This window comes from Elgaria multicarinata, chromosome 3 (genome assembly GCF_023053635.1).
Source record: "Elgaria multicarinata webbii isolate HBS135686 ecotype San Diego chromosome 3, rElgMul1.1.pri, whole genome shotgun sequence".
Taxonomy (NCBI): domain Eukaryota; kingdom Metazoa; phylum Chordata; class Lepidosauria; order Squamata; family Anguidae; genus Elgaria; species Elgaria multicarinata.
The window spans coordinates 12,188,844-12,213,223 of record NC_086173.1 but is presented as its reverse complement, the minus strand read 5'-3'; the positions used below and the strand labels follow the sequence as shown (position 1 = coordinate 12,213,223).

Below are 24,380 nucleotides of genomic sequence, written 5' to 3'. Positions count from 1 at the left end.
TGAAACTTGAATGAGTACTCTGAATCATTAGTAACTATTGCCCTCCACGTCTTCAGAAATTCTATGACGTGGTCTCCACCTTCCGATTAAAGAAACAGACCAGCCAATTCTAAATCTCTCTAAGACAGTTTCCTTTTAGTGAATATAACAAGGAACCAAAGCTAGGACTCCTGTGTTCATTTCCTTGTACCTAGTGATGAGTAGTCCTGGAGAGTTAAATGGGGTTGTTTCACTGCAACTATTAAACTGACCCCACCCCACCCCCCATTATCTTAAGTGTCTGGAGTGCTTCATTGTTTTTTTTATTGGGTGGGGCTTTCAAGTCAAAACCCAGTGACTCTGTCACTGGGACATAAGGATATGAAGGCAAAACAAGTACTGTCTTCAAGCCCCTTCTTTCATTACTGGTGCAGGCTGGCCTTAGGGCGGGGAGAGAAACCTTGCTTTGGCTAGAGAGCATAGTATCAAGTTCGATTGGGCTTGTGGACCACCTACCCTGGCCAAGGCTTTCTACGGCAAACAACCTGCTTGAGTGTACACCAACATTTCCCTGCAGCAAATGAGTAAGTGCCGACAATGTTCAAATGTGTATATGAATATAGTAGGGATGGGGAACTTCAGGCCCGGAGTCCCAAATCAGCCCTCCAAAGTTCCCCATATGGCCATGTTACCTTTTTCTGCCCCTGCCCCCTTTTCCCCAACCACCAAACATTTGATGGGTCCTGGGCTTTTGTGCACTCCCCCCCCCCATCCCCACAGTTCTAAACGGTTCAAATGCCTCTCCTACTATTTATTTATTTATTTATTACACTTATATACCGGTCCCATAGCCAGGGCTCTCTGGGCGGTTTACAGAAATTCTAAAATTGAGATAAAAACAAGTATACAAAATTTAAAATTCTAAAACACAGAGCATACACACATAAAGCATTAAAAACTGTTAAAAAAACTAAACATGTGGGTGATTAAGATGTGCTGCCATATGCCTGGGCAAAGAGGAAAGTCTTAACCTGGCGCCGGAAAGATAGTGTTGGCGCCAGATGAGCCTCGTCAGGGAGATCGTTCCACACTCTGGGGGCCACCACCGAAAAGGCCCTATCCCTCATTGCCACACTCCGAGCCTCTCTCGGAGTAGGCACCCAGAGGAGGACCTTAGATGTTGAACGTAGTGACCGGGTATATTCACGTCAGGAGAGGTGTTCCGTCAGGTATTGTGGTCCCAAGCCGTGTAAGGCTTTATAGGTCAAAACCAGCACCTTGAATTGGGCTTGGAAACATACAGGCAGGCAGCGCAAGTGGACCAGAGCAGGTGTTATATGGTCAAATCTTCTGGTTCCCGAAATCAATCTGGCCACTACATTTTGCACGAGCTGCAGTTTCCAAACCGTCTTCAAAGGCAGCCCTACGTAGATCGCATTGCAGTAATCTAACTTGGAAGTTACCAGAGCATGGACAACTGAAGCCAGTTTATCCCTGTCTAGATAGGGGCGTAGCTGGGCCACCAACCGGAGTTTGTAGACGGCACTCTGTGCCACTGAGGTCACCTGAGCCTCAAGTGACAATGATGGATCTAAAAGAACCCCCAAGCTACGAACCTGCTCCTTCAAGGGGAGTGCAATCCCATCCAGAACCGGTAGAACACCCCCCATCCTGTCAGCGGAGTCACCTACTAACAGCATCTCAGTCTTGTCTGGATTGAGTCTCAGTTTATTAGCCCTCATCCAGTCCATTGTCGCAGCCAGACACCGGTTCAACACATCCACAGCCTCTCCTGCTGAAGATGAAAAGGAGAAATAGAGCTGCGTGTCGTCAGCATACTGATGACAGCACACTCCAAAGCTCCGGATGACCGCACCCAGCGGCTTCATGTAAATGTTAAACAACATGGGGGACATATGGCTTAGTGGCTGGCAGAAAGAGCTGTAAGCTACAATAATGCTGGTGTTTTTGGCTCCACCCTCTTTGCTTTCAGCCCCTCCCCTTTTGCATTTGGTCCCACCCACCACAGGAATGCAGGTCCTGAATTCGGTGCTTAGGCTTAAATAGGTTCCTTACTTTTGCCATAAAGGAACCTTAACAGGACCAGGATTCCCAGACATGGGTATTTAAAGATGTGGTCCATCTTTCAAACATTTGCTGCATAAAGTGTTGATCTAACCAGATTCTGTCATGCTAGCATTTTAACACAGGACATTATATACCAGAAGACAGCTTTTTGCTCTGAAAAGGGATATTGCCTCCATTCCTGATAAAGGGCTTCTTCACACAAGCAAAATAAGGCACGCTCGTGACTGGCCACTCACGGAAGTTTGTGGGTCCTTTTCATGACATCGCCAACCTCCTGCCCATTTCCTGTGTATTTCCCCCGGTTATTCAGTTTTTAAAAACAACAACAACCACAAACCTTTGATAGCCCGATTTTGCTGAAATATCTTGGGCGTTGTCCCTTTCAGGGCTATGAGCAGCGAGAGGAGGGGAAGTTTTCTATTATAGACTATGCGGTCGCCCCTCTCCAGCCATGTAATGCAGCCCCATTACAATTGCAGAAGAGAAGCAGGAAGCAATATCCCAATAACAAAATGTGTTTTCCCCTTAATTTAAAGAAACCCAAAGGTTCTTATGCTTTAGCATTATGATGGTGTGAACTTCCGACAGGTGCTATTTTTTAAAATATATATTTTTTTGCCTATCTCTACAGTTCCATGACAAGGGAAAACTATCCTTACCTGTTGAATTTCTCATAGAGCCAAACTAGATATTACATGCTGATGTGTGTTCCTTTCCCCTTATTTTTTTTTAAAAAAATGAAAAGCAGACACAGCTTTTGTTGCCAAGGAATTGTGGTGATAGGGAAAGCTGCACCTGTTGAATTTCTGTCATGGAATGGAAAAGCCCAAGAGCCTGTGTCAGGAAAGAAAGTGGCTGGTAACTACTACCAGCTGGTTCCAGATTTGTATACGCTGATGCAGATTGAATTCCCAGCTCCTCTCACAAATACCAATGAAAAATGAATCTTTATGTCAATTCTATTGCAAAGACAATACAGTGGCTGAAATAATGTAGCTAATTCATATCAAGTTATCTAGTAGACACCCATAGTCATAAATCCTACCCTATTATTTTGTGAACACCAGTTTGGTTGGGATTGGTTCACAACAATTTAGGTGGAAAGTGTGAGATGAAGAGGGGAGGTCGCACAACGTTTTTTCTCCTAGCAGGGTTGCCAATTTTTCAATTAGCCACGGTTGCTGTACCTTTACCAGCAGCATGAAGTACAAACTTTAGTCCCGGTGTAGGCAACTTGTGGCCCTCTAGATGCTATGGCTTACAACTTCCATCAGTCCTAGCCAATGTTGAGGGACCATGGGAGTTGTAGGCCAAAACATCTGGAGTTGCCCACCACGGCATTAAAGAACCATAATGCTGATTGTCATGCAGCAAGAAGCTTTACATGTCAATTTCTGCATATTGACCTGCACAAGAGTAAGCAACCCAGGCCATTCTGGTCAGTTGGCAACACTGTTTCCCAAGTGAAATAGGCTACACAGCTGGGGCTGAAAGCTAGACTAAAAGAATGGTTGGGTCTAATCAACGGAGGCCATGAAATAACTGCCAGCCCAGGGGACAGGTAGGAAGACAATGTATTTTTTTTCTTGGAGGGCCTGCTATTTCTTCACCCCTGCTCTTACGGAAATGTACCAGGGATTGGTAGAAAATTCCTAAGAAAAATCTGACTCACTCAGCTGGCCTTGCTTCCAGTCGGACTCGGTAGCATACGTCCCCATTAAGAGTTTTTTGGATTACAAAGAAGGTCATACATTGCGTGGCTTATGGAAGCCAAATCCCCAGCTCGTGGGTTGGTCAGAATGCTATGTTAAAAACAAACTCTGCCACGTCATCCAACCCAGCCCAACCGCTCTTTCTACACACCACCACACATGCTTACAGCTTCAGTCCCTCTCCTCTAAACAAGTATGGCTACTATGACATCATTGGGAAGTGAACCAATTGCAACCGCTTTTCCCTGAAGCTAATAATAATAATTAATAATATTTATTTGTTACCTGCCTCTCCCTCTGGATCAGGGCGGGGCACAACACAAATGCAAACACCATAAAATACATATAATTGATTAAAACGTATAAAACCAATACATTATTAAAAGCAGCACATTATTAAAAGGCATCTTAAAATTCATCTGGGTAGGCCTGCCGGAAGAGATCAGTCTTTATGGCTTTCTTAAATAGCTAAGGGAAATAATTGTTATGCTCGGGGCCTAGCACCCTGTTGGCATTCAAAAAAGTAAAATAAAGTTAACTGTTCTGAGGGAGATGTCTATGTCTTAACAATCATTTGGGCCTTTCAAACAGTTTCCCCTCATAACTTCCCTAGCATGCTGAGCACATGAAGTGATCTATTGGTGTGGTATAGAGGTTGCTTGATTTGTAACTCTGAAAATCCGGAGACTTTAGTGGTGCTAGCCTTTTTGTGCCCTTAGCAATACATACTGTATCAGTGGATCCAGAGAGGGTGAAGTCTCCGTCTACACTGGTAACAGTCACTATCCCTTCTCAAAGGAAGAATGGCAACAGTCGTTGCATACAGAGCTCTCTGGGCTCATTTGGCCGTAGTTGTTGCTCCTCCTTCTCCGCTGATTGTGGGGAAGTTATACAGCCTCGTGCACATTTTAGAACATACACACAAGGCTAAAGAAAATAGCAGCATCCCATTACAAGTTCAGGAACCCCAGCTGATGGTGGAGTTCCCAGAAAATGTTTGACTGTGCCAACCCGTGATGCTGGTCTTGACCACAATGTTCTCACTAGGTGGCTTTAGACAAGCCCACTTTCCCTCCAAGCTTCAGCCCCACATTTGCTATACAGGGCTAAATGAGAGACATTCCAGGGCCTACCCTACCATTTGGCAGAGTGAGGCAACTACTTCAAACTACTTTTGGTGTCGTGAAAGGCAACAAATTCTTTGTTATTTAATTTATTAAGTTTGTATTTTTTTTTCCTCTCAAAGGGTGGGGGCACATGAATAGTGTTTCTTTGGCTAGAGCTCAACGATGCTCCCAAAGCAGTCTGTGCAGGCGTAGTTTCCAAATGTGTGAATCCACAGAGACCACAAAGGAAAAGGCCATTGTTTATCTGTGTTTCATTGAGCAAGCCTTTCAGTATTGTGTGGCTACACATTATGTGGGTAGAGTTGGTTTTTTCTTTTAACTGACCCTGCTTATGCAACTTTAACAACCGCTCAATGTGCCAGAATTTAGCCCAGGAAGCTTGACTCAGTATGGACATAACTGCAAAAGTAGAATCTTCTCCTAGGTATGGTGTACACTTGACTGTTTTCACTGATACAGCATTTTTCATTTACATTTCTCATGGAATTCATCCTTGTATGAACCCTGTGACACAGGATATCCTTATTTCCAGTTGGGCAATGTTCAGACTTGCTCGAGACCAGCCAGCAAAGCCATGGCTGAAGTAAAGTTTGCACCCAAAGCCTAACGCTAACAATAATCTACATCAGCCTTCTCCAATATGGAGCTCTCCAGATGTGTTGGACTACAACTCCCAGAATCCCCCAGCCAGTCATGCTGGGAGTTGTAGTCCACCACATCTGGAGGGAACAGGATTGGGGAAGGCTGATCTACATATTTTGTGCAGTCCTGGAAATTCATTTTAAATCCAAACCAGTTAGCAATAATACTCATTGGCCCCGTTCAGACAACACGCTAAACCACAATGCATTCCGTTAACCATTTTGTGGTTAAGCAGCATGGTTTTGCATGTTGTCTGAATGGAGCAAAAGACACCTTGATTAAAAGTAAAAATGATCAGAACACAATTTGTACATGCTCTCTCACTGGGAGCAGGAGGGCGGGGAAGAGAGCTGCTGAGTTTGACGTGCGGTTTCTGATTTCCCTCTCATTTGTTTACTGTGTTGTGTTATTTCAGTTACATAATGCACTTTGCCTGCCTAATTAGTTCATCAGGAGCTCATCAGGCAACTTGGTGGGGGCAGCCAGGTGCCAGGGGAGAGATATTCTGCAACCGAACAAATACAGCCCTTGAGATGGCAAATTCCCTCAAGGGCCTGGCTCCAGTTAGCTGTTGCTCAGTATGAGTGCGTCACCTCCCTGAGCAGAGCAAAAGAGAAGGAAGATGCAACTATATCAGGCTTTAAGCTAAAGTTTTATTTATGACATGTTTATTGTGCCCTTTCTCCAAGGGGCTCAGGGCAGCATACTTGGTTCTTCCCCATGTCCTCCATTTTATCATTAAAAAACAACCCTGTGAGGTTTATGCACTGGACGTTTTAAAAATCGTTACTTGTATTTTAAGTGTTTTAATATTGAACTACATTTAATTATCATTATTATATTTTTAACTTTTCAATATTTCATAGAATCATAGAATAGCAGAGTTGGAAGGGGCCTACAAGGCCATCGAGTCCAACCCCCTGCTCAATGCAGGAATCCACCCTAAAGCATCCCTGACAGACGGTTGTCCAGCTGCCTCTTGAATGCCTCTAGTGTGGGAGAGCCCACCACCTCCCTAGGTAACTGATTCCACCGTCGCACTGCTCTAACAGTCAGGAAGTTTTTCCTGATGTCCAGCCGGAATCTGGCTTCCTTTAACTTGAGCCCGTTATTCCGTGTCCTGCACTCTGGGAGGATCAAGAAGAGATCCTGGCCCTCCTCTGTGTGACAACCTTTTAAGTATTTGAAGAGTGCTATCATGTCTCCCCTCCATCTTCTCTTCTCCAGGCTAAACATGCCCAGTTCTTTCAATCTCTCTTCATAGGGCTTTGTTTCTAGACCTCTGATCATCCTGGTTGCCCTCTTCTGAACACGCTCCAGCTTGTTCAGAACGCTCTATTTATATGTTTTAATTGTATATGTTTTAATTTTGTAAAGCCACCTTGAGGCCCAGTATTGGGAAAAAGGCAGGATAAAATAATAATAATAATAATAATAATAATAATAATAATAATAATAATAATAATAAATAAGTTAGGCTGAGTGACAGAGAGTGGCCCGAGGTTACTCAGGCTGAAATCCTATGCACGCTTATTTGGGAATAGATCCCATTGAAACCAGTGGATCTTACTTCTGAGTGAATTTCACTGTCGTGAGTGAAGTAGCTGAGCAGGGATTTGAACCCGGGAATCTCACTTTCTAGTCTGATACTCTAATGAGAACATCACACTGGCTCTCACAAGATGTGCCACAACTCTTGTTTTCTACAGTATCCTACTCTGGAAGATGAGACTGGCCCTGTTCAGAAGACACCTTAAACCGTAGCTTTAACAATGGTGAATAAGGCAAAAGGCCTTATTCATGGGACCAATGTAAGGCTAATAGCAAGGGTGGACAACTTGTGACCCTCCAGATGTTTTGGCCTAAAACTCCCATCATCCCTCACCATTGGATATCCTGGCTATTACTGTTGAGAGTGCTAGGCCAAGACATCTGGAGAACCACAAGCTTGTGGCAAGTGGAGAGCACAGAGCTGTGCGTATGCCAGGAAGCAGAACAGATAAAAGGAGCTTCTGCACATTGTTAAACTATGGATTTTGATGCCACAGTTTGTCATGATGACCAGCAACTTGGATGACTATAAAAGGGGATTCAATGAATTCATGGAGGATAAGGCTATCAATGGTTACTAGTCTTGATGCCTATGTATTACTTCCAGTATTGGAGACAGTATGCCTTGGAGTACCTGTTGCTAGGGAACATGAGCAGGCGGGTGCTATAATTGTGCTCATGTCCGGTTTGTGGGGTTCCTATAGCCATCTAGTTGGCCACTGGGAGAACAGACTAGTTAGGTCTTTGCTCTTACCCAGCACTTTTCTTAAGTTCTTAAGCACAGAGAACCCACAGAATGAAATATGGGACACATAAATAGTCTTGCTAAGAATGTATGCTCTTTTATCCCTCCTTTTTAAAAACAACTTTCCAGCCTTTATGATTGTGGAGAAATTGTTATGGTTACCAACACCCCCACCCCCACTTGGCATTGTTTTTTAATAGAGTCCACCATAGTAAGCAAAACTGGCATGAGGATGAACGATTAGAAACCCTTTACTTGCTTAAGTTCTGTGTATCAGGCTGTTATTAAAGGCACAGTAGCTCCCACCACACCGCACCCCAAAAAGAAACTGGAAACCACAATAGGGGGGATTCTGAGAACTAGAACTACGATTGCTGTTGACCACCGACTTCCTATCTAAGCCCAGTGGAGTGATGCAGCCATCTACTCAATTTTAGAAAGGGACTGCCTAGGATGATCACTGTTCATTTTCTGAGACCCTCTAATTTAAAAGGTCATGACAAGCAGAAATTCATGTAAGCTTTTCCCAGTATGGTACATACTGTCATCTGCCTTTTAAAGTCACAGAGGCTCTATTTGATATTCAGTGTGGCACTGGTGGAAGGGAGTTCCAGGAAGCTAACTTTTCAACTCCCTCCTTCCCGCAGCAGTACCCAGGTCCCACCACCACCAAAAACTAGGTGAAGTCACCATCTGTGGGCAGAGCTCCTTAGAGTAAGGTGCTTCCTCCTAATTCTTGGGTTTTTCTACCTTTCCCCTTAGTCACTGCCCACCCCATTCAGGAGCGCCCCTTGACTGTCTGTGCAGCATGGTCAGCAGAGCTCTGGGGATTCCTGGGGAAAAGTAGGAGTGGGGAAGTTAGTTTCCTGGAACTTCCTTCCACCATGGGTTGCGATCTTGCAGGCAAGTATAATTGAACCTGCATAGCATTGGGCTGCTATAATCTGGGAATCTAGAATGTCATATTTTACTTTAAAAAAAATGCAATTTCTGAAACCTCAAATCTGTGAACAAAGATGGCTCAGAGCATAGCAAATAGGCAAGAGGAAAAGGCAACGTACAGCTTGTTTGCTCTGAAGTAAATTTTCACCTGTGTTCAATGGGGCATTCTCTCAGGTAAGTGTTTATAAGAGTGTAGTGTCTGAAATGAAAGAAGATTTTGTGAACTGCCCAGAGAGCTCTGGCTATTGGGCGGTATAGAAACGTAATAAATAAATAAATAAATAAAATAGACAGCAGTGTTCTAGGAATGTGTAGGCAACTGGCAGCCGAGGGGTTCATTCTGGTCCCAAGCATACCCTCTGATCCCAAGGGCCTTGCTTATGATGTTCCTTAATCTTCATAATAAGGAGCTCTGGTTTTGTTCTCCCCAAGTGCTTTAGAAGAGCCCTTTCCTCCTTAGGAATCTCAGTTGTTCTAAACAGGCTCTTTAATTCCTTCTCGTTTCTCGCCTTGTGTTAGGCAAGAGAGATTCCCTCAGCGTTACAGAAGTACATGGAGAAAACACAGGGCCAGCTCTACCATTAGGCTGAATGAGGCAGTTGCCTAAGGTAGCAAATACTAGGTGGTGTGTGGTGGTATAGTGGTAAATTTTGAAGTGCCGTACTCTTCCTGACCGCCCCCATAAGCCATGCCCCTAAGGAGAGTCCAGAAATCCAGGCAGCCGCCTTGATCCATAGCAACCAATGAGTTCTGGCAGTTTCCTCTCCACAAGGAGCAGGTTTTGACAGACTAATGGGTCCTAACTGCCCATTCAAGACCAAGCCACTTTAAAATGGTTTCTGGTGGAACAATATATTGTTTGGGGGTGGAGGGGACTCCTTTCCTTCTAGCGACTGTGAGGGTTACAGCTAAGCTCAGAAGGAAAGGACCATTCTGAGGGGGTGGCAGATGACATCATGGTCCCAGTTTATCAAAAGCTGCCTGCGTTGCATCCCTGTGAGCTGTGGTTTCACTATACCACAGAACCCTTTGTGCGTGTCTGCTCAGGCAGAAGCGAGTCGGTAGGTGGCACCAACACTGCCAGTCCTCCACGTCTTAGTTCACAATAATCCCCCCTTAAATTAGTTTCTGACCTGGTGGACTAGCTCACTGGCCAGGAAAAACAAACAACAATGCCACCCTGACTTGTGCCTTTAAGCAGTTTGATGTGCTGGAAAACAGCAGGTGAAGCTCTTCACACAGCAGGGAGACAACGCATTCTCACCTGCTACCCTGGCTGGTTGAAAAGGAGATGCAATACAAAGGAGGACAAGATTTCTAAATCTTTGAGGGAATTTCAGCAGGTATCACTCTTCTGTTATACCATTTCTCTCCCCGTGAGAACTATTAAATGTGCCAAAGAGAAGGGAGGGGCTTTATTTAACTTTTCCACCACGGAGTGGAGGCCTCCATTTTCCTAGTCTCTTTATGAACCTTGACTGCATGTGAAGGCAGCCATTTGGAGCAACCATCTTTCTCCTTAAAGAGAGAAGCTATGGAACCCCTCTCTTCCCTTACTGCATTTGGTACATATTGTGGAGAGGTCATTTGTATCTGTGGTAGGTGGTGAAGCGATCATTCCAGTGTCAAAGATTAAATTATCCACCCTGTTCCTATTGTTTGGCCCCAGATGTTGTTAGCTGTAATAGAGTTATCAAGCTGGCCTTGGTGGGTCTTGCTAATAAGAGCTGCAAGACTCACTCAACTGAGCACTTTCTGTGTGTGTGTGTCAAACCTTGTAAGATAAGTTGTTACTATTTCATCTGTTGCTTACCAGGGATAGCCCCTATATTCTTATTTTTATAGTATTTTTGAACAAATATTGTTGTTAGGATAGTTTGCATTATTGAGGTTTCAGTTCCTCCTTGAAATATTTTCATTAAATGCTCTAAGATAAATGTGAGCTAGACACCCTTGGAATACTGATATCCCAGTGGTTGGTGAATTTATTTCTATGATCAGGTTGGCCCTGGATGGAATGCCAATGATACAATGATCTGGTTCACATGTAATGACAACCCAGAGTATGGGTTGATATTGGTTGCTGTTGGGTTGTTGCTAAATGTGGGTTGTTGTTATGTGTAAACCCTGCACTGTGGGTTGTTAACCACAAACATCCCAGAGTCCACAACCCAACAACAAACTGTGGGTTCTGTTCCTAGGTTGTTAATGGTTAACAAACCATAGTAATACCATAATGCAGGGTTCACATGTTATGACAACTCAGGATTCAACAACAATCCATACTCAACCCATACTCTGGGTTGTTATGTGTGAACCAGGCCACTGTTGCTTATAAAGGACAGATGTATTTATTATTTATTTATTTAGAATATTTTTATCCCGCACCTCAGCCAAAAGGCTCTCGGAGCGGCTTACAACGTATCAATAAAGAAGACAGTCCCTACCCTCAGGCTTACATTCTTAAAAAAGACATGACACACAAGGAAAAGTGTATGGAGGGAAGAGGGAGAAAATAAAAAGAAATTAAGGAGACTGCTTGCCTGGTGGGAAGGCCCTGCTCCGTCCTCTCATCTCCCAATGGAGGGGCAAACCAACAGCTCCTTCTTCCCCACAAGGTGACGATGTTAGCCCTGTGGGGCGGGGGGTGTCCAACTGAAGCAGGCTCCGATGGTGCCTGCCTGCTCCAGTCTCCCTTGCATCTTCTTCCCCACAGGGAAAAGATGTACATTAAAAATGCTACAAATCCGAAGAAATTAAAATGGGGCAGTTTGTATCACTAATTGGTAAAACTTACACTTTTAGTATTAAACACGTGAGAGATCTTTCTTACATTCTCAAATCCTAGGGATTAGATGCCCACCCCCCACCCCTTGTTTATAAAAATGTAAATATTCATGGCATCTCTGTAAATGGTTAAGCATGGAGAAAACGTTCATAAAGCAGATTTGAGAAAATCTCTAAATGGTTTGTTTCCTTTAAATGTTTTGTTTATAGTTAGGCCTGTTTTTTATCTTTGCTTGACTCATGATGTTCAAACTCAAACACTTAGGGGGGTGTTAATGACTGCAATCCATAGGCAGCTTAGTCAGAATACTTGGATTTAAGACAGCTAAGTTTACTGGGAGCAGGGGTAGGGAATCTCGGTATGCATTGAGCTGGAGATAGCAATTTTTAGTATGCTGTTTCTTAAGCTATTCTGTTCTCTCAAATGCTCATTTCTTTATAATTATCTTAAAAAGTGTGTGTGACTTTACTTGGCTATATAAGCTGCTCAGCAAGGTTTGGAGCATAAGGATGAGAGAGAGATTTTCATGTCACTCTGGGCATCACTTCAAACGTCTCCTTGTACACATTGGCAGGGTTCAGACGTCATGCTAACCCACTGTGGGTTGCGTTTGCGAGCGATCCATTTTGGCTTAGCATGTTGTGTGCCCCCATGATGGGTACTGTACCCACCTGTTTCCCACTTTCTGTAGTGGGGGGTAAGGAGTCCCAGGGTAGGTCACTGTGGCGTGTGGTGGGAGCGGTGTCATTAAATTCAGCTGCTTTGTGGGAAAACACAGTGACCATGGAGACAGCCGCCTAGAGCGTCTGGAATTTCTGGCAATGCTCTAGGCAGCACCGACAGACTCTATGGTCGCCGTCATATAATGATGGATGGAGTGACCATTGTGGACTGATTCTCGTCGCTGCGATAAGTGGCAGTGGTGGTGGGAAAATGGAGATTTACGTACAGAGTGGGGATGGGTAAGTTTATCATGGCGCACTGTGTGGTTCCTGGTTGTGTGAGGGGCACGCGCATCAAGGTTTTCCTACCCCTCCTTGCAGCGTAATTCTCCTAACCCCTCTCCCTGTGATTGTGTAAATAAGGCTGTTATCTGTCATCACTAAGATATGTGTGGAGTCAGGACTGAGTAAGGGTGTAACAGCTTGGGGAAAAAAAACCAGGAAAAAATGGAGCTGGCGGGAGCGGAAACATTAGAAAACTGCTTATCCCCAGGAATTTGGGCATTTTTCTGTGCCCCTTACCCCCCTTTTTTTTTCTGGGTCAGGGATTCCCCAGGCCTTCACATCTCTAGGACTGAGGGATGTTGGGAAGAACTCAGTGGATAAAGAATGGAAGAATGTAGACTTGTCCGTATTCTATTCGTAACGCAGAAGATCATAACAAAGACCATTTATGAATTCTCAGAAGTGTATATTTGTGTGATGGTGATTGTGGGGATAACAGTCTGTTAGAGAAAGAGAAAACTGCAGTTGAGATAGGTGTTATTGCCGGACACCTATTTAGATACTGCTTGTGATACCGCTTGTGAAGAGCAAGATACATTGCACCTACCCTACTCCCAATGGTCTTAAACCGAGTCAGGTCCATCTATTATCTATGCCACCTGTCACCAACCTGGTGCCTTCCAAATGTTTCGGACCACAACTGCCATCAGCCCTAGACAGCATGACCAATGGTCAGGGTTGATGGGAATTGTAGTCCAACAACACCTGGAGGGCACCTCCTTGGGGTAGGCTTGGGTAGATCAATTGATGGTGGTTCGCCAGTGTTCCAGACAGGAGATCTTTCCCAGTGCTACTTGCAGATGCAAGGGTTGAACCTGAGGCCATTTGCCTTAATAAGCATGTGCTATGGCCTTTCTCTTAAATACCCAGAGCAAGTTTTTTGGTGTTTTTTTTTTTTTAGGTTTAGAACAGATTTATTTTATTTTATTTAAAAATATTTGTATGCCACCCTCCATACAACTACACTGAAGGGTGGTTCACCATATAAAACTACAAGAAAATACAATTACATAATTAAAATAGTACCAAAAATACACTGAAAACAAAACAAATAAGGGATGAATCCTTATGCAGTTGAGCAGACAGGTACTTTTATAGCTCTCATAAAAAAAGGAGTGGAAAGTCCAAAGTAGATTTCATAATTCATTTTCTACATCTGTGTGGGGATTATGGAGGGAAACACAGTCCAAAATCCTATACCTAGTCTCGGCATTAATAGCTCCCTGTTTGCATTCTCTGCACCCTTTGGGATACTTACAAGGTGCCTGTCTTGGACTCAGGCACTTATAATGAGCGCCGGAGAAAAGCCAGCGGCTGCAGCTGCGTTGACATGGAAGTGCCTTTGGATGGCTGTTTGGCCACTGAGTGATAAACAAACCCTACACCATTACAGTTTGATAATTTCTGAGTCAGAACAGCTGTGGTAACAGAAAATCTCTGGCGACAGCATCTCCTGCGCCCATGGAGAGGAAATATTCCTGAGGAAGGCTTTCTTATCAGATCTGGGCAACTTTTCCAGGCTTGTCCTCTATCTTGTCCCAAGAGTTTTGCATCTTCAGCAAAACTGAGTGGGTGAAATGAAGACCTCAGCTCTACTCCCTGTCATTCCTCTTTCCCTATCAGCTTCTAATTTCTGCAAGCCGCATCCGTTTGTTTTTCCTCCCCCCTCCATACCCTAATGATTTCAGCCCAAAGCGGAAAACTCTTGTCTGCTTTATTCACCTTAACACAGAATAGATGTTTAGGCAAAAATTGGAGATTTGTTGGTTAATGTCAATTGCTACCTTTTTCTTTCCTGACAGAGACACTGTGCCTTTTAAAAAGCTGCATTGTCAGTCAGGGATTAAGTGCAGCTACATGTTGAATTTCTGCCTGAGCTAGGTAAGCAACATGGTGCCCTCCAGCTCCCTGACTGTCAGCCAGAGGTTGATGAGCGTTATGGTTCAAAACATCTGGAAGGTCCTAGGTTTCCTTCCCCTAAAAATTAAGGGATGTGTGTGTGAGAGAGGGAGAAATAACCGTATATTGGCCTCTGTGCTACAGTGACACCCATATAGAATAGACAAAGGAAATGCAGAGAGGGACAAGAGAATGGAAAAGTTCTTGGGGTGGTAAACTGCATAAATGTGTGTTGGAGTGAAAGTGGAATGAAATTCTTGTACATCCCTAAAAAAAAAAAAATCTGATTCTGTCAATGAGCAGATGACGGGACAGTTTGTGAAACACAGTTGGAATGGATTTAACAGAGTCTGAATTTTGAAACAGCCTTGGCCCAGTTGAAACATTTGAATGGGTACTTCTCCTTCCCGCAATACAATGCCTCCTCATGTATAAGACCATGTGGAGAACTGCCTGTGCAAAACCTGGCTGCATATGGCAACACCTAGGGTTTTGTGTGCGCGCGCTTGTACACAAACACACGTGTTAAAATACATGCTTGGTTGATTGAAATTTTGCACAGGTGGATTCTGTGACCTGTTTCTTTGCATAATCCGGCCCCTTTTGCTATCTTACATAACACTGGTCCTGCTAGCCATAGGAGGGGCAAGGATCCTAAGACCTCCTCTGTAGCATATTTTGCTTAGCCACCTCTCTAGCTTCTGAGATTTCAGCAGATATTACTTGTGAACTTTCAAGCATACCTGTGCAGCCATAAATGGATTTATTTTGAGCATTTATGTCCTACACCTTCAGTGTAAAAAATACTTCCAGAGTGGGAACTGGTGCCTGTTTTGGGTTTTTTAATTAAATGAAAGCTGAGATTCTCCAGAAGCCAAATCCTGCGTGCCAAGAGCCTGCAATAGCTAGCAACCACAATTATGACATACACGGAAATGGTTTCTGGCCACTGCAGAGGCTATGCACAACCAGGTTCACAATAATTCTTCTCCATGATTCTTAAATGGAGCGTTCTTCATTGGGCTGGATTGTGCTTTTAGGGCCATTGCAACAAACCCTCTTCAATTTAGAGAGGTCAGGCCTGTTTGGGAATCTGGCATCAAACTTCGCAAAGGAAGTAACATAGCTGTCAGAAAGTGCTTGGCGATGTTCAGAATATTGCCAAGAAAGCTCAGAAGCCAAAAGAGGTGTTGAGTAAGGCTTGAACTGTGTGTCTACAAACAAAGGCAATGGCATCTCTTGCCTTCCTGGCTCCTTGCCTTCACCACTGAATGCATCTCTGCCAAAACATCTGACATTCTTCAAACTATCCAGTTTCTAAACTGAACTGATGCAAATTTGCACAACTTATTCTGAGCACAGATATGGGGCTTTCCTGGCAGCCTTAAGTATTCCTTGCTTCCCCCATCCAACTATCATTTGCTCTTGTTGCTTGAACTAATACTAAATGGAATGTAATAGACATGCAGGCACGTACCCTGGGAATCAGAGGTTCCATTAGGAGTTTGTCCATAAACAGTTAATTAATCCTATTAATGTGAGAGATTAATTTCCATTATTAAATATGTCACATAATGGCCTCAATCAAGCATGGCTTAAGAACATAGGGACAGAATCTAATGTTAAATTAGAGCCAGTGTGGCGTAGTGGCTAAAGTGTTAGAGTCGGGAGATCTGGGTTCTAGTCCCCACTCGGCTATGGAAACCCACTGGGTGACTTTGGGCCAGTCACAGACTCTCGGCCCAGCCCACCTCACAGGGTGGTTGTTGTGAGGATAAAATGGACAGGAGGATTATGTACACCCCCCTGGGTTCCTTGGAGGAAAAAAGGCAGGATATAAATGCAATAAATAAATAAATAAATACACTCCAATCATACAACTGGATTCTTTGCATGGCAGCTACTAAATTTAGTAGGAACTATGCCCAATCCATGCATAGGATTGCAACCTCAAAATATCTAGTCACAACAGGCATGGAATCCTTTGCAATGTGTTGAATTGTGAACTGCCTGTGTTTAAGGTATAAGCTGTACATAGTCTGATTTATTTATTAAATGGATTTGGTCTCCAGGTTGTTTTCAGAATACAGAACAAGGGCTGAGCTTTGAAGAGCATATAGGTGCAGTTCTCAAATTTTCCTATGTTTCTCGTTCACCAGGTTGAGTCTTAGCACTGTTCTTTATGACTGAAGCTTTTTAGGCTGTGGTCTGTGACAACCACATCCCTTCCTGTGTGTTAACAGCTTCAGTGACTATAGGTGTCTTCACAATCCAAGATATAGCAGGTCTGTGTGTTTTCTGTCAAAGGAGTTGCATCAATGTGTTCATTGGTCTTCAGTCTTTGGGTTGTGCTTTGACCTAAGATGTGTTACACCCAGGGCCAGCCCAAGACATTTCGCTACCTGAGGCAAAGGATAAAATGGCACCACCATTCAACATACAGAAGTTGACCAGAGTGATAGTTGAACCTTACTTCAACAGTGGCAACAGGACAGAGTCCTTGTGTCTACCTGAGGGCAGCTAGCTAACTTAAGGGGTGCAGGGTAGCCTGCATAGCACCTCTGCAGCTCTGTCCTCCAACATCTGACACCTGAGGCACCTGCTTCACTCAGCCTAACAGTAGGGCCGGTCCTGGTCACAATGATGATACACTTGCTTCCTCCACCCTCAGAAAACCAAACAGCTTGAGAAGGGGAAGAGGAGAAAGACGGGGATGTGCATTAAACAATGATAGAAGCTGATCTGTCATAGGCTGGTGTTTTAGAAGTGTATTCCAGGCTTAAGGAAGGTTGAAGCCTTTTGTTGGTTTAGTTTATACTGGTGATCAAGTTAGTAGATTCCTGCCCATATGGTAGTTCTGCCATCACTCTGATGGGGATAAATTCCTCTCTTCTCCTTTTTCACCCCCTACAGTTCAGCTGCTATGTTGCTGCCTGTTTCCTCCTGCTCATGAGGGAAAGCCTGCTCTGGTTTCTTGCTGTAGTAAGCAAGGACAATCAGTCAGGCAGAGCAGAGGAGCATCGAGATGATGTGTACATGTGGGAAGATGAATGAGAATTATGAATAGGATGCTGGCTTTCTGTTCACCATGATGTCAAAATTACCCAGGATCTTTGGTAAGGGTCTGGCAGCCCTACAGCAGACTTGTGTATCTTTTAATGAGCCAGGCCATGCGGCAGCAATTCTATTGGAAGAATAGTTAGCAGTTGGGACTGGTTTGTATCTTGAGGGTGAGACTGGAGAGCTATTTGTGCCTGATATGTACAGGAAAAATTATGTCAGTGAACCTGGTCTTCCTGCCCTCTTACGAAAGCAACCTTCCTCAATATGCCTTGGACTTCAAGTCCCATTATTCCTACCTGGCATGGCCAGTGGTCAGGAATGCTGGGAGTTGTGGTTCAAAGCAGTTGAGCACAGCTGCTCTAAAGTTCAAAGGTAAGCTGAACAAGAGAAATTGCTTTCTTCCTGTTTCTCACCCCCAGGGATCAACCATTTGAGAAGATGACCACTTGCTATTACAATGAGACAGTTGAGTTCTTCTACAACAACAGCGGGAAGAAGCTGTCCCACGAATGGAGGCCCAAGGATATCTTGGTGGTAGCTCTTGGCTTGACTGTCAGCATCATTGTGCTTCTCACCAACTTGCTGGTCATCACCGCTATCGTCATCAACAAGCGCTTCCACTACCCCATCTACTACCTGCTGGGGAACCTGGCAGCTGCTGACCTCTTTGCTGGCATTGCTTACATGTTCCTGATGTTCCACACAGGGCCCCGGACAGCCCAGCTCTCGCTCAAGACCTGGTTTGTCAGGCAGAGCCTCCTGGACACCAGCCTGACTGCCTCAGTGGTGAATCTGTTGGCCATTGCCGTGGAGCGGCACCAGACAGTTTTCACCATGCAGCTCCACAGCAAGATGTCCAACCAGCGAGTGATGATCCTTATCTGCTGTATCTGGGTCACAGCCCTGCTGCTGGGTCTCATCCCCTCATATGGCTGGCACTGTCTGTGCCAGCTAGACACTTGTTCCCGAATGGCCCCTCTCTACAGCCGCAGGTATTTAACCTTCTGGGCCCTCTCCAATCTCTTCATCTTCCTTGTGATGGTGGTTGTCTACACTCACATTTTCATCTACGTCAAGAGGAAGATGGCGCGGATGTCCAAGCACACCACCTACCACCCACGCTATAATGACACCATGATCAACCTCATCAAGACAGTCATCATTATTCTCAGTAAGTAGCTCTCTCATCAGACCTATGGTTCCCTTGCAGTCAGGAGTTTCTTTTGGGTCATCCTTTCCTTCTGGAACATATTGGGATCTTCGCTCATGTTGGGTTGGTAGATGTACTTGTCAATGGCTGTTCAAAATGGCGGTTTTATGGAGAGGAGAGGATTAGGTGATGGGTGGCTGCCAAGGCTAGGTAATTCCCTGGTAAGCCCATCCCAAAGCTTCCCAGAGAGCAGATGGAGAGAGATGGCAGTAGAGGGGCAGACAACAAAAGCACCACATACTCCCTTAGCCCAGCACTGTAAAGAAGGGGTGCAGAACCTCAAGCCTGGGGGCCAAATCTGGCCCTCCTGGGGTCTCTGTCTGGTCCTCCGGGATCCCTCCTTTCCCCCAACCACCAATTGTTTGGGAGTTTCCCAGCTTTTGCACAGTTCTGCCCCATTCTAAAAAAGTTGAAATGCTTCTCCTAAGGCTTAGTTACTGGCAGTAAGTGGTTTAAGCTAAAATGTGCTGGTATTTTTGGTCCTGCTTTCATTACCACCCACCACTGGAATGCGGTCCTCAAGAGCTTCTCTGAAATTGAATTCAGCCCTTGGGCTAAAGGTTCAACACCTCTGCTGTAAAGAGAACCACTGGGCAAGGTAGCATGTATGTTGGTACTGAAGCGAAGAAGTGCTTCTCTTTACAGTGCTGGTCAATTAAGAAAGAGAGAGAGAGAGCAGACCAGTGTCAGCAATTGTGAGCATGTTAGGGCTAGTGTGTCCCATCATTTGTCTGACCATGCTGGGTGCTGTCACTGGACCATCTGGGATGGCTTACCAGTGACCTATAAGTTAGGAACTGGGAAGACCCCTGTTCAAATCTGATCTCTGCTGTAAACTTGCTAGGTGGCTTCATGTAAACCTTCACGGCCACCATTGTTTCCAATATTAGAGTACGACAGTAGAGAGCCCCTATCTTCATTAAAGATAGTGGCTCGCAGGGAGGACGGCTGGCCGCCAGGCATGACCAGATGGGTCAGGTAAGTCCTGGCTGCTGGTGTGGCTCAGCAAGTGGGGTGTGGGGAGCAGGTCGCCATAACCCCAGATCGGGCCAAAGCACTCCAAACCGCTTCAACCTGATCCAACCAGCTTCGGGCCATTTTGACCCAAACCGGTACTGATTCGGTTTGGAATTCAGATCTGGAACCGAAATGGTGCACAGCCGTAGTTCCTACTATCGTTGGTTGGATTCTTAGTAAAATTCCATGAATGAGGCACAGCAATTGCTCAATAAAAGCTTCATTTGGATCCTCTCTCTTTTTCCTTCTGTCCTTCACTCTAACTTACCTCACAGATTTGTTTTACTATGAACATTGTCCAGAACTCTTTGGACGAGCAGTCTAAAAAAGTAGTAAACAAACAGAAATAAGAGTGGCGCCTTCAGTTGTCTCCTTAAAATAGAAGCAATCTTCAGATTATGAGGGTTGTCACTCTGGCAAAAATGAAAATAGTATGTGTTTATTTCAGAGCTAGGGAAAGGGCCTTACCATGGCAGGAAATAAGCAGACGAACATATAAGAACATATATAGCTGTCTAAAACTGACTTGGCATATTGGTCCATCTAGTCTTGACTTGCCTCTATTTTGGCAGTAAACCTCCAAAGTCTTGGGCACAGAGTCCTTGATGACTATCTGATCTCCTTTTAACTGGAGATACTGGGGTCTAAACTTCCTTACAAAGCATATGATCTACCACTGAGCTGTGGTCCTTTCAAAACAAGTGAGATTGCTCTGAAGCACATCTGGTGTTGGGGGCTTTTGAATTAGTACCTCAAGATCCAAAGCCGGGCTGGAAGAAATCGAAAGCACCAGCTATTATGATTCAACGAAACTTGGCTAAGCTTTGTGTGTTTTTCTGGGGAATGTTATGCCTTGCCCAAAGAAAGCAGCAGGAGACAGCTCTGCTTCAGCTGAGATGGCGTGGAATTGAGCCCTATCTTAACAGGGTTGCTCCAGATTAAGTCTGCCAAAAGTTTCATTCCCTGAGGACTTAAGAGGGAGCCAGGAGAATGTAGTCAGGCCCCCTCCTGCGTTGATGAGATAACTTGGCGCGTATGGTTGTATGACCAAGGTGCTCCTTGGGGACTTGGTATGGCCAGATGATGATATGAGGAATGTATGACTGGACCGGAGGGGGAATTAACTTCATTCCTCAAATGGAATACTGAACTAATCTTCCCCAGCGGACAGCCACATGTATTTTCCTTTGCCCTGTGTATGTGAGCTAGCAAGCTGATAGCAAAATTAGGTGCACACTGTTCTTGCAGCCTCCCCCAACCTGGTGCCCTCCAGATGTTTGGAATTTCAACACCCATCAGCCCCAGCCAGTGTGGGCAATGGTCAGGAATGCTGAGAGATGTAATCTAAAACACCTCCTGAACTGATTGGCTTGATAGATTTGTGTGATAGTGCAGTGCAGGTGGGCCACTGCAGAAATGAATTAAAAAAAAAGTGGCTACCTCCTTATTGTAGTGGGCATCTGCTTGTCACAACTGATACTTTGGTTTCCTCACTTCCCAGTGAGCATTCACTGGAAGTGCGTTTTTGTATCAGTTTGAATATTAGAAAAGAAGCAGGGCCAAACCTGTCATGAGCCAGCCTGATGGAGGTGTGTCAGATGGGGAATGGGAAGAGCGCAAATTGTGCCTCCCCCCAAAGGGCCTGGTGGCCGGCAGCTGGCCACTCGCTCCCACCCGGCTGCCATTCCTAGTCACCACTCCTGCCTTGTGCCAAGCTATGGGGCTCCTAGGAGAGGTCAGCCAAACTCTCATGAGAAGTCCCAGAACTATCTTGAGAGGTCCTGATCTTCTCACCGTAATTCAGGACTTCTTGCGGAAGCAGCTAGGACCTCTTGCAATAGTTCTGTTGACCTCTCGCGGGAGTCCTGCGGCTGGGGCACAAGACAAGAGCAGTGACTGGGAGTAAACGGCCAGCTGGGTTGGCTGGCTGACCAAGCAGGTAGGGAGGAGTGGCAGGAGGCAGAGGCAGCCAGAAGAAGCGGGACAGCAGAGGCAGCACTGCTGCCTCGGGTCAGGCCTGAAAACAAGGAAGTAAGATTTACTTTGGCAACAATAGAATACAAATGCTATTGTGGCTGCTACCATTTGCTCACAGTCTTGAGTCAATACAAATTACCAGTTGTGGTCAAAAGCAAAGCACATTCAAATGTTCAAGGAGGCTATATTTTTGGATGTGTTTGCCCAGGGGCTTATGCATGTAGCCTCTTTATCTGCAACGTGTACCCTGCATTTTGCAGGGGTCATGTAACCCTATCAGAGCCTGCCCACATTGGGGTGTACATATTTAGGCTCTGTGCAGTCAGGGCCTTAAACATGTGGAATTTGAGCAGCAGTTCTGATCCTCAGTTTCAGTCTCCACCTACTTCCATACATATCTGCACCCACCAGTCTCCCCTAACATGGTGCCTTCCAAAAGTTTTGAACTAAAATTTCCATAATCATGGACCATACTGAGAGTTGTAGTCCAACACATCTGGAGGGCACCAAGTTTAGGAAGGCTGGTACTCACTTTGATTCTCTGCCCTAGACTGCTGCCCACTACCTCTGCTCCTATTCAATCATACCTGGGGTATTTCTTCCCAGGTTGCTGCTTACGTTTGGTCAGCTGTATTCTCCTCTCTCCTTCAAGCTACTGCTGCTGCGTCTTCCTCTGTCTCCAAGCTGTAAAGGAAGAGCGCCCAGCACCCTGCTGGCTTCTCGACTGGATTTAGCACGGATCCCCTGGCTCAGACACTCACAGCTCACAACGTGAGGTTTAAGACCTTTTATTTAGGAAAAGGGTAGGAATACATGGGACTAGCAGAATAAAAAGACAATAAAAACATGCATATATATGAACCCAGTGCAAGCAAGCTAAAACTAATGCTAACAATTTTTACGTCACCCCAGACCGATCTCAGCCGACAACCACCCTGTTCCCTTCACAGGGGGATCTTTATACAATTCTTTTCACTCCTTTCCCCCCTCCCTCCCACTTTGATGCGTGGCGTGTCTTCACACCTCTCACCCGGGCTGCTTAATCACTCAAGGACAAGACAGTTATGGCCAGTCTGGCTCCGGTCTTCTCCCCCATGCAGCTGGCCTGGCATCCTTATCTCTTCCTATGAAACCATAAAATACAATTAAAATACATTCCAGCCCCAAGTTCCGATTAAGCCTTACCTTTCCCTTACACAAGCTATCTCCAAACTTGATTTTTCTGCATAACTTTCCTGGTACCGCCCATGGCTCGACTTCTTTGTACCGCTAACTTAGAGCATCATCAGAAAGAGGGGAATTGTGTTTCCTTACCATCGCTTTTCTGTCCCACCATACTTCCTCCTTCTTTCCATGGGGAAAGAAAGAGGAAGTAAACAATGACCACGTGGCCCGTACAGTGAGCGTTTTTATTGCGCTGCTGTTCCTGCACACAGCAGGAAATGGTGGCACGTTTTGCTTTTTTTTTTAAAAAAAAAAGACAGGTTGCTTACCTGTAACTGTAGTTCTTCAAGTGGTCATCTGTGCAGTCACAGATATGGGCTCTGCGCCTGCGCAGGGCCAGCTTCGGAAACTTCTATAGCTGAAAACGTTTTAGGCGGGAACCCCTCCCCCACCGTCCACTGAGCATGCTCAGGGGTTCCCGCCTAATCCCCTCAGTTCCTGAAACCGCCTAAACAGTCTCACTGAGGAAAACCACCAGGTAATCAAAAAATGACACCATAGTGGGGACGGTGGGAGGGTTGTGTGACTGCACAGATGACCACTCGAAGAACTACAGTTACAGGTAAGCAACCTGTCTTTCTTCTTCTTCGTGGTCTCTGTGCATCACACATATGGGCGAATAACAAGCTGACTTACTGGAGGTGGGTGGTGTCAGGTGATGGATGAATTTCACAGAATTGCCGATAAGACGGCACGCCCAAAAGCACAGTCTCTACGCGCTCTGATGTCCAGACGGTAGTGGCTGGCAAAAGTCAGAAGGACCAGGTATCCGCTTTGCAGAGGTCCGGTATGGCAATACCTCTTTCAAAAGCTGTAGCAGTGGCCCCTCCTCTGGTGGAGTGAGAGCGCACTTTCCCCTTCAGCGGGGGGGCAGCAAGTTCATAGGCTAATTTAATAGTCTGAAAAACCCAAGCAGATATTCTCTGCAGAGATGCTTGGAGTCCCTTTTGTTTGACCCATAACAAACAAAAAATCTTAGGGATCTCCGGAGAGTCACTGTTCTGTCCAGCGTATGTAGTGTCGACTCAAGGAGAGTTGTCGGCGCAAGGAAAAAGCTTGGCAGGGTAAAATCCTGCCCAAGGTGAAAGGAGAAACAACCTTTGGTAGAAAGCTGGGTCCGGTCTAAGGACCACTTTGTCGGCATGAAAAAAACCGTATAAGGTGAGTCCATACGGAGTGCCGCTAACTCTGATGCACGTCTAGCAGACGTTATGGCAACAAGGAATACCACCTTAAAAGTCAGTAAATGCAAATCTGTCTTTGACAACGGTTCGAAAGGCTTGGCAGACAGTGCTTTGAGCACCACGGAAAGGATCCATTGCGGAACAAAGGAACGAAGGGGTGGAACTGTATCTTTCATCCGTTTCATAAAGCGCTTAACCAGTGGATGAGTGAAGACCGAACAGCCC

General features: G+C 45.2%; 1 protein-coding gene across 1 annotated transcript in view; it reads left to right on the top strand.

Moving 5' to 3' along the window:
• Nucleotides 1-24,380, top strand: part of LPAR2 (lysophosphatidic acid receptor 2) — a 51,495-nt gene that overhangs the window by 9,248 nt on the left and 17,867 nt on the right. Inside the window, exon 2 of the mRNA XM_063123056.1 lies at nt 17,963-18,714. Coding sequence (XP_062979126.1) covers nt 17,982-18,714 — 733 coding nt within the window. The 5' untranslated portion in view covers nt 17,963-17,981. The remainder of the gene's footprint in view (nt 1-17,962; nt 18,715-24,380) is intronic.